Raw genomic sequence first — 10,677 nt, forward strand, 5'->3', positions numbered from 1 at the left:
AAAGAGATTGCTAGGAACAACCAACACAATCTGGGACATCCTCACAATGCAGGTGATGATTATCTAACAATAATTTATTAAAAGTTCAAGCAGTTATTTTTTTTGTGCCATCCCAACCATATAATTGTTGATATGGAGTGATCAACACCATTGTTTTGGGTAGGCGGTTTGATCTTTGTGGTCATAAGCCATTCATTGCAAAAATATCAAATTATTAACTTAAAACTCAAGATAAAGCTTATTATTAGTTCCAACAATCATTTTGCATTACAACTAAAGGAAAATTGTACCATTATTTGAAACAACAAATTTTCAAGTAACTAAGGAATTCTGAGAGGTTCTCAATCGACCGGTCAATATATGCATCCATAGCTCTGAAGTATTTATGCCTCCCATTTTTGTTGAGGATGAGAAAGCCGATGAATCCCCAAAATCCCAAAGCATATGACATTGCCACGAATGAGTAGAAAATCACAGGATTATCAAGAACCCTAGAATTTTTTCCCTCATCTCTAGGAGGTTGTGAAGGGATTTCCAAGGAGCAATTTCTTTCTAGTGGTGGTCCACAAAGATTTGGATTTCCCTCATAGCTATTGTTACCAAATGTGGTAAGGTGTTTCTCATAAGGGATCTTACCTGATAGGTTGTTGTAGGCGACGAAGAAAACGCCAAGTGAATCCAGTTGAGATAATTCATAAGGGATTCTCCCAACTAACTTGTTGTGAGAAAGATCCAAACTCCCCAAGCTTTTTAGGTTTTGAAAGGATCGTGGAAGATGGCCAGTTAGCCGGTTGTTGGAAAAATTTAATGAGAGAAGCTCTCCCAAGTCTCCTATTTGGAATGGAATGTCACCCTCCAACTGATTCGTGGACAAATCAATTCCAGTCATCAAGCTAAAAGGAAGGCCCTCGTAAGAGTAAGTTACACCCTTTGTGGTGAAAGAAGTTGAAGGCCTAGGAAGAAAGCCTGTTCTATTTAAAGAAACATAGGAAATTTGGATTTGATATGCTTTCTTCCATGAACTTATGTTGTTGAGACAAGAAGGTATATTTCCAGAAAAAAAATTGTTGGAGAGATCCAAGGTATGGAGGTTACTTAGTTGACACAGTTGTATTGGAATGTTTCCTCGAAAGAAATTATTCCCTAAAAGAATTGATACCAATTTTGAGAGGGAGAATAACCAACTAGGAATAGTGTCGGATAGGGTATTTTTTCGCATATCAAGAATCATCAAGACATGGCTATTTAACAGGCCAGATGGAATTTTTCCAGTGAAGTTATTGTGGCTGGCAAATAAATATTGCAATCGTATCAAGTTAGCATCAACTGGGAGAATGTCTCCTTGCAATCTATTACTTGATATATTGAGGTAAATCAGATTAATGCAATTTTTGGTGAGTTGATGTGGCATTTCTCCTGAAAATTTGTTGGAAGATAGGTCCAATATAGATAAGCGTTCTATTTCACCCATGGATGAGGGGATCCTACCTTGCAAAATATTTTTGGATAGGTTGAAGTAAAGCAACTTTGGGAAGAGTGTGCCGATGTTTGTAGGAAGTGACCCGCTTAGATTATTCTCAGAGATATCTAGAACTGTGAGAAATGATATAGTGTTGTGGGTAGACTGAGGAATTGAGCCTTCGAACAAGTTACCCGTCAACAACAAGGAATCACATGACGTATTGTACAATAGCCAAGATGGGATGATCCCTTTAAGAGAGTTATGACCCAAATTTAATTGAGATAACTTAACCTGGCTAGAAAGAAAGCTGGGAATGGTACGAGTGCTATGTTTGTTGAGGTTACAATTTTCTAAGGACAACCGCTGGAGTTGAAAAGTAGGAACCCAATGTGGGTGTTGGGTTTCAACCTCTAATTGGACATTGTTTGAAAGGTCAACATCTGAAAGTTGCGAGAGGTTGGCAAAACTAGAAAATGAGAACACACCCGTGAACTGATTATTTGAAAGATCAATAGATTCTATCTTCGTTAGGTTGTTGAAAATGAATGAAGGAATCTTCCCTGTAACGCGATTGTTGGAGAGAAAAAGCCCTCGCAGGTTATGCATGCCTTCCATACATGGATGAATGCCCTCAATTGAATTCCTCATGAGATTCAAGCGACTTAGGTTCCTTAGTTTGCAAATCCCTGTAAGAATAAGACAGAGAGAAAATGGTGACAAAATTAGATTGATGTTGCAAAATGATAACGAGGAAGCCCCATTGTATGATTATGAGGCAAGATAAAATTCTTCGCTAAAAAACAAGTTTCTAATAAAATTTTATTTTTCTATTTTTTCCAATTTATTAGTGTAAATGTAAATAGTCATATTTTGGGAAATAATATTCTCACACCTTGACTCAATGTAAGGCCTATCAAATGTAAGGATAAGATCAATCAAAGGTGGGACCCTCAAGACCACCAACTTCCTCTGGATGACGCCCTCATACATCAAATCTCCAACGTGGGGTCCCATTCGCTATTTCTTCCCTTTTTCATTTTCTTGCTTATCTTCATAAAAAGGCCAGTGTAGTAGGTAGAATAACATAACAATAATATGTAGGGAGGTTATCATGCTTTGTCATGTGTGTAACGTTACAGTCATAATTATTTTTTAAGACAAAAATATCCCTCTTGTTAGGAAAATGATAAAACATTCCGTTATGTTTGAGAAAATCGTGAAAGAATATGCAAAAAAAATATGGAGATGCTAACCAATCAAGCCTTGTTTTAAGGATCCTACTAAAAGAAGCTAAAGCTTTGATATTTAGAGGCCTTAATCTGACAAATAAGACTTGGACAGTATGGGTTGACTTATGATGGTCAACTTGATCAACGGTCTTGATTACACCCCTGACCATATGTGGAACTTAATGTTGACCCTAGGCTTCATCCTAACCATGACCACTCAAAGTAATAACATAATTAGTCCTGTAAACATGTGGAGATGATATAACTACAAGATTTGGCCCAGCCATTGTATTGGTTGTCTCTGTGTTGTGACTTGACTTGTGAGATCCAAAGATCTTAAAAGAGGGGGTGGGAATATCATTTCCCATTTTCTTTATTAAATGTATAGTTTAATTTTCTTAAAGCGGGTACTATGCAGAAAGATAACAAAATCCTGTCAAAAAATACCTGTTGAGATGGCGCCAGATGTGAATGTCAGATTATTCTCTGATAATTCCAGATTTTCCAGAGAGGAGAGGTTGCCTAGACATGATGGAAGACTTTGATCGTGAAGATTGTTATGGCTGAGGTCTAAATTCGTGAGTCTCTTCAAGCCACATAAACCTACAAGAAAAATGAGACATAAACACCCAAAACCCATTTCATTTATTACTAAACAATAAATTGCTCTCGATGGAAGGGAGAAATCTCAAAGTTTTATATTACTTATATGAAAAATACTAAACAAATCACCCTCAGTGGACATGATCAATGTGGCTCTTTATCATTTTCCCAATCTTGATAAGATGATCTTGAGCCTTGATTTAGGAGGTCTCACATCAAAAGCCGCTAAAGCTTTCATATTTGTATTCAATAATTAATCTTACTGATGGGATGGCCGTCAGAGGTGGTGCTTGGGCCATATGCGTTGCCTCATGATGGTTTGCCAGATCAAGGGCCTTGGTTACGACCACCCTTGTGCCTATGTGCGATGTATCTGATCTTGGCCTAGTATTCATCCTATGAGATTTGTTTAGGCCCTGTTTGTATTGCAGAAACACATTTCTCGCACAAAATATTTCCGTTGATTTTGTTTATTTCACAATTTAGACTGAAATCATATGGTTACAGTTTGTTTAGACTGGTACCATTATAAAATGAAAGTCCTAATAAATAGAACTTTGTAATCAATCAATGGAAAAGGAAGAAATTTTATAAAAAATTTCTTTTCCAAAGTTTTTAAGAAAATTTCTGCAATCCAAAATGGCCATGACCATGAATGTGATTATAAGCATTGACCCTCATGGGGCAGCCGATAAGGTTCTGATCCCATTAGAAAGGGAGGTGATAAATTCGCCCCTTGGACTCGGCATTCGCTTCTCTAATAGAAGCTAAAGCTTTAAGAGGGTGTTTTTGTCTATTTGCAAAACCTGGGTTAGGGCTTCATATTAAACACCTAAAAATACAACTTTTGGGTGGTTTTTCTAGAGTTTAACCTAATCTAATCGTGCAACAGCCCTAAAGGAGCATGTTCGTGTGGGAGAAAGTGGAGAGACCATCTTGGAGGCCGAAATAGTGATCCAAGCTAAGATCCATCCAAAAAATGGTTTTGATCTTTAAAAACACTAAGATTTAAGTTTTGTTGATTTGGAATAATGTCGTTTTGGACATATAATTGCGTTTGAGAGGTCTCCGTGATTGATCTCAGATTCCTTGCTGTTCACCTTGTTCTTGGATCTCCATCGAACCTAAGATCTTTCGGTTTTGGCCTAACCCTCTGATCGGCGCACCAGTGGACCCACTTTTCATTTCTTCCCCTTTTATTCCCTTTTTTTTTTTTTTTTTTGCCTAATTTATCCAAGAAAAACAAAACTTTTTTGTATGGCATTGAAATTGATCCACCGGCATATGAGCATGAGTTGAATGGCTTGAATAACCAAACAATGGACCCCACCTTGCAGCAAAAATATGTTTCCTTTTGCTAAAACCGAATAGACAATTGATCTAATGTGTATTTGTGTTATTTTAAAAATTGAAGGAAGGAAAATTTGTTACTTTCCCCAAGAGACATGATACTACGCTATTGATCAATCAATCCTCATTTTTATGGTTTCTCCAAAAAGAAAAAACAGGTTAACTTTTTATTTATTATATTTTTCATAGGCCTATGACAGTCATAGGATAATTTGATCAGTAACGATATAGAGATGATATAACTATAAGATATGGCCCAGTCATTGTATTGGATGTCTTTGTGTTGTGACTTGTGAGATCCAAAGATCTTAAAAGAGAGGGTGGGAATATCATTTCCCATTTTCTTTATTAAATCTATAGTTTAATTTTCTTAAAGTGGGTACTGTGCCAGAAAGATAACAAAATCCTGTCAAAAAATACCTGTTGAGATGGCGCCAGATGTGAATGTCAAGCTATTCTCTGATAAATCCAGTTCTACCAGGGAGGAGAGGTTGCCTAGACATGATGGAAGACTTTGATCGTGAAGATTGTTATCGCTGAGATATAGATTCCTGAGTCTCTTCAAGCCACATAAACCTACAAGAAAAATGATCAAGACATAAACACCCAAAACCCATTTCATTTATTACTAAACAATAAATTGCTCTCAATGGAATATAAAACTAAAAATACTAAAAAAATGCTAAAAAATCATCTCAAAGTTGTTGTTATCGGGTGGTTGTTGTTACATTACATATACGCAGTATCTTTTAACCATAGTGAACGAAACACTGTTTAAGGAGAGTTTTTACTTTGTTTAAAACTTTTATAGTAAAAACCCCCATTTTCTGCGAGATCTAGTTGCCTAGACAAAAGTGGCTCTTTATCATTTTCCCAATCTTGATCAAATGATCCTGAGCCTTGATTTAGGAGGTCTCACACCAAAAGCCGCTAAAGCTTTCATATTTGTATTCAATAATTAATCTTACTGATGGGATGGCAGTTAGGTGTGGTGCTAGGGCCATATGTGTTGCCTCATAATGGTCTGCCAGATCAAGGGCCTTGGTTACGCACACCCTTGTACTTCATCATGGGATAGCCCATAAGGTTCTGATCCCATTAGAAAGGGCGGTGATAACTTCGCCCCTTGGACTCGACATTTGCCCCCTTTAACTCCTCTGTAATAGAAGCTAAAGCTTTAAGAGGGTGTTTTTGTCTATTTGCAAAACCTGGGTTAGGGCTTCATATTAAACACCTAAAAATACAACTTTTGGGTGGTTTTTCTAGAGTTTAACCTAATCTAATCGTGCAACAGCCCTAAAGGAGCGTGTTCGTGTGGGAGAAAGTGGAGAGACCATCTTGGAGGCCGAAATAGTGATCCAAGCTAAGATCCATCCAAAAAATGGTTTTGATCTTTAAAAACACTAAGATTTAAGTTCCGTTGATTTAGAATAATATCGTTTTGGACATATAATTGTGTTTGAGAGGTCTCCGTGATTGATCTCAGATTCCTTGCTGTTCACCTTGTTCTTGGATCTCCATCGAACCCAAGATCTTTCGGTTTTGGCCTAACCCTCTGATTGCCGCACCAATGGACCCACTTTCCATTTCTTCCCCTTTTATTCCCTTTTTTTTTTTTTTTTTTTTGCCTAATTTATCCAAGAAAAACAAAACTTTTTTGTATGGCATTGATATTGATCCACCGGCATATGAGCATAAGTTGAATGGCTTGGATAACCAAACAATGGACCCCACCTTGCAACAAAAATATGTCTTTTTGCTAAAACCGAATAGACAATTGATCTAATGTGTAGTTGTGTTATTTTAAAAATTGAAGGAAGAAAATGTTGTTACTTTCCCCAAGAGACATGATACTACCCTATTGATCAATCAATCCTCATTTTTATGGTTTCTCCAAAAAGAAAAAACAGGTTAACTTTTTATTATTATATTTTTCATAGGCCTATGACAGTCATTATATGCAGTGATTAGTTTGCCTTTCGAAAATTGAAAAAGGGTGCAGCTGCTGAAGATCCCCAGATACCAAAAGCGTATTTTATGCATCATCTTATCATTGTGAAGAGAAAAAGTACTTTAACCATCATCATTTCGGATGAGAAAAATACTATTGCCACTCCGTACCTGTTGAGATGGCGCCAATTGGGTTTCCAAGATTATTATTTGATAAATCTAAATATTCCAGGGACGAAAGGTTTCCTAGACATGATGGAAGACTTCGATCATCAAGTTGGTTTTCCTGGAGCTGCAGAATCTCGAGTCTCTTTAAGCTGCATAAAACTACAAGAAAATTATGAAGACAAAAACATATGAGCACATTTAATTTATTACCAAAAAAACAAATTCCTTTCAATGCAAAGGGAGTGACACTTGGTTTTTTGGTGAACTAAAGCAATGCTGACGAAATAAACGGAACTTAGATCAATCAAAGGTGTGACTCAGGACCACCAACTTCCCTGCGATGATGCCTGCATGCATCAAAGCCCCCTTTTATTCCCCTTTTTTTTTCTTTTTTTTTTGGCATAATTTGTCAAAGAAAAAAATTATTTTTAATAGCATTGATCTATAAACATATGAGCATCAGTTGAATGACTTGAGTAGCCAAAAAAATGGACCCCACCTTACAACAAAAATATGTTGTTTTACCTAAAACCGAATAAACAATTGAAGAAAGGAAAATTTGTTACTTTTGCCAAGAGACATGATACTAGGGTCTTTAACCAACCCTCACTTTAAAAATTGAAGGAAGGAAAATTTGTTACTTTCCCTAAAAATGATCAATCAATCCTCGTTTTTATGGTTTCTCCAGAAAGAAAAAAACAGGTTAACTTTTTATTATTATATTTTTCATAGGCCTATGACAGTCATAGGATAATTTGATCATTAACCATGTAGAGATGATATAACTATAAGATACGGCCCAGTCATTGTATTGGATGTCTCTGTGTTGTGACTTGTGAGATCCAAAGATCTTAAAAGAGGGGGTGGGAATATCATTTCCCATTTTCTTTATTAAATCTATAGTTTACTTTTCTTAAAGCGGGTAGTATTATGTCAGAAAAATAACAAAATCCTGTCAAAAAATACCTGTTGAGATGGCGCCAGATGTGAATGTCAGATTATTCCTTGATAAATCCAGGCCTTGAAGGGAGGAAAGGTTGCCTAGACATGATGGAAGACTTTGATCGTGAAGATTGTTATCTTTGAGATCTAGATTCGTGAGTCTCTTCAAGCCACATAAACCTACAAGAAAAATGATCAAGACATAAACACCCAAAACCCATTTCATTTATTACTAAACAATAAATTGCTCTCAATGGAATATAAAACTAAAAATGCTAAAAAATCATCTCAAAGTTGTTGTTATCGGGTGGTTGTTGTTACATTACATATACACAGTATTTTTTAACCGTGGTGAACGAAACACTGTTTAAGGAGAGTATTTTTTTTCTTTTCTATTTTGTTTTTGAAAAAAATCTCTTTTTATTGGCATGGAGTTAGTACTTTGTTTAAAACTTTTATAGTAAAAACCCCCATTTTCTGTGGAAAATGTTTTAAGCACGTTTAAGATGGTATTAAATACATTTTTTGCCCAACTTTCCAACTTTATTACCCCCACTATATTTTTGTAAATGACAAAAGTTTTAATGCATTTTTTTGTGTTTTCATTTTTTACTACATTTAATGTTGACCCTAGGCTTCATCCTAACCATGACCGCTCAAAGTAATAACATAATTAGTCTTGTAAACTTGTGAGATCCAAAGATCTTAAAAGAGGGGGTGGGAATATCATTTCCCATTTTCTTTATTAAATGTATAGTTTACTTTTCTTAAAGCGGGTAGTATTATTTCAGAAAAATAACAAAATCCTGTCAAAAAATACTTCACACATCATTTTGGGTGAGGAAATGCTAATAGCCCCGTACCTGTTGAGATGGCACCAGATGTGAATGTCAGATTATTCCATGATAAATACAGGGTTTGAAGGGAGGAGAGGTTGCCTAGACATGATGCAAGACTTTGATCGTGAAGATTGTTATAGCTGAGATCTAGTTGCGTGAGCCTCTTCGAGAAACATAAACCTACAAGAAAAATTATCAAGACATAAAAATCCAAAATCCATTTCATTTATTACTAAACAATAAATTGCTCTCAATGCAAGGGAGAAATCTCAAAGTTTTATATTACTTATATGAAAATTGCTAGAAAAATCACCCTTAGATTATTTTTTTGCTATGATTACTTTTTGGACCCACTTGTGCCATGTGGACATGATCAATTCTGTTGATTTAGCAGACAGCCACAAAAGTGGCTCTTTATCATTTTCCCAATCTTGATGAGATGATCCTGAGCTTTGATTTAGGAGGTCTCACACCAAAAGCCGCTAAAGCTTTCATATTTGTATTCAATAATTAATCTTACTGATGGGATGGCAGTTAGGTGTGGTGCTTGGACTCGTCATTCGCCCCCTTTAACGCCTCTCTAATAGAAGCTAAAGCTTTAAGACGGTGTTTTTGTCTATTTGCAAAACCTGGGTCAGGGCCTCATATTAAACACCTAAAAATACAACTTTTGGGTTGTTTTTCCAAAGTTTAACCCTAGTCTAATCGTGCAACAACCCTAAAAGAGTGTGTGCGTGTGCCCTAAAGGAGCGTGTTCTTGTGGGAGAAAGTTGAGAGACCATTCTTGGTGGCCGGGAATTGTGATCCAAGCTAAGACATCCAAAAAATCTTTAAAAACCCTAAGATTTAAGTTCTGTTGATTTGGAATAATGTTGATTTGTGCATATAATTGCGTTTGAGAGGTCTCCGTGATTGATCTCGGATTCCTTGCGATTCACCTTGTTCTTGGATCTCCATCGAACCCAAGATCTTTCGGTTTTGGCCTAACCCTCTAATCGCCGCACCAATGGACCCACTTTCCATTTCTTCCCCTTTTATTCCCTTTTCTTTTCTTTTCTTTTTTTGCCTAATTTATCCAAGAAAAACAAAACTTTTTTGTATGGCATTGATCCACCCGCATATGAGCATGAGTTGAATGGCTTGGATAACCAAACAATGGACCCCAACTTGCAAAAAAAATATATTGTTTTTGCTAAAACCGAATAGACAATTAATCTAATGTGTATTTGTGTTATTTTAAAAATTGAAGGAAGGAAAATTTGTTACTTTCCCCAAGAGACATGATAGTAGCCTACTGATTAATCAATCCTCGTTTTTATGGTTTCTCCAAAAAGAAAAAAGCAGGTTAACTTCTTTTTTTTTATATTTTTCATAGGCCTACGACAGTCATTATATGCCGTGATCAGCTGCTGAAGATCCCCAGATACCCTGAAGACTATACCAAAAGCGTATTTTATGCATCATCTTATCATTGAAATTATGAGATAAGTGAAAGTGAAGAGAAAAACTACTTCAACCTTTATCATTTCAGATGAGAAAAATACTATTGCCACTCCGTACCTGTTGACATGCCAAGTGGATTTCTAAGATTATTATATGATAAATCTAAATCTTCCAGGGACGAAAGGTTTCCTATACATGATGGAAGACTTCGATCATCAAGTTGGTTATACCCGAGTACTAGGGTCTTGAGTCTCTTCAAGCTGCATAAACCTACAAGAAAATGATGAAGACAAAAACATATGAGCACATTTAATTTATTACCAAAAAACAAATTCCTTTCAATGCAAAGGAAAAAAATCAGATTTCTATATTACTTAAAAGAAAAAAGCTAAAAAAGTGATTCTCAGGCCTTGTTTTCTTTTGGATAGACACATTGTGAGATGTTAGGAGTGTCCGTGTGTTCGATTAGATTAGAGTATAACCTAATCTAATCGTGCAACAGCCCTAATTCCTAAAGGAGAGTGTTCGTGTGGGAGAAAGTGGAGAGACCATCTTGGAGGCTGGAAATTGTGATCCAAGCTAAGATCCCTTCCAAAAAATGGTTTTGATCTTTAAAAACCCTAAGATTTAAGTTCTGTTGATTTGGAATAATGTCGTTTTGGACATATAATTGTCTTTGAGAGGTCTCCGT

The 10,677-nt window shown here is 36.1% G+C and overlaps 1 protein-coding gene across 2 annotated transcripts; it reads right to left on the bottom strand.

Annotated features, from left to right (window-relative positions):
• Nucleotides 1-209: 209 nt before the first annotated feature.
• LOC143885525 (uncharacterized) lies at nucleotides 210-10,280 on the bottom strand. 2 transcript variants are annotated; one of them, XM_077389740.1, is made up of 7 exons: nucleotides 10,104-10,276; nucleotides 8,568-8,723; nucleotides 7,729-7,884; nucleotides 6,766-6,921; nucleotides 5,065-5,220; nucleotides 3,139-3,294; nucleotides 210-2,148 (listed from the first exon to the last, which is right to left on the bottom strand). In XM_077389740.1, exons 1-7 carry the CDS (start codon nucleotides 10,111-10,113, stop codon nucleotides 293-295), a joined length of 2,646 nt encoding a protein of 881 aa, XP_077245855.1. In that variant the 5' UTR covers nucleotides 10,114-10,276; the 3' UTR covers nucleotides 210-292. The 2 variants fall into 2 exon arrangements, with proteins under 2 accessions (XP_077245855.1, XP_077245856.1); XM_077389741.1 differs by lacking the exons at nucleotides 6,766-6,921; nucleotides 7,729-7,884; nucleotides 8,568-8,723 and having other exon boundaries at nucleotides 10,104-10,280.
• Between the last annotated feature and the right edge of the window lie 397 nt (nucleotides 10,281-10,677).

This window comes from Tasmannia lanceolata, unplaced genomic scaffold, assembly GCF_043159265.1.
Source record: "Tasmannia lanceolata isolate RefF3 unplaced genomic scaffold, GAP_Taslan_0.1 ptg000008l, whole genome shotgun sequence".
NCBI lineage: Eukaryota > Viridiplantae > Streptophyta > Magnoliopsida > Canellales > Winteraceae > Tasmannia > Tasmannia lanceolata.

Coding starts and splice junctions, on each gene's coding strand:
- LOC143885525 (XM_077389740.1), bottom strand. Junction 7,885..8,567: donor ATCTGGTGCCATCTCAACAG/GTACGGGGCTAT, acceptor TTTTTCTTGTAG/GTTTATGTGGCTTGAAGAGA. Junction 5,221..6,765: donor AATTGGCGCCATCTCAACAG/GTACGGAGTGGC, acceptor TTTTTCTTGTAG/GTTTATGTGGCTTGAAGAGA.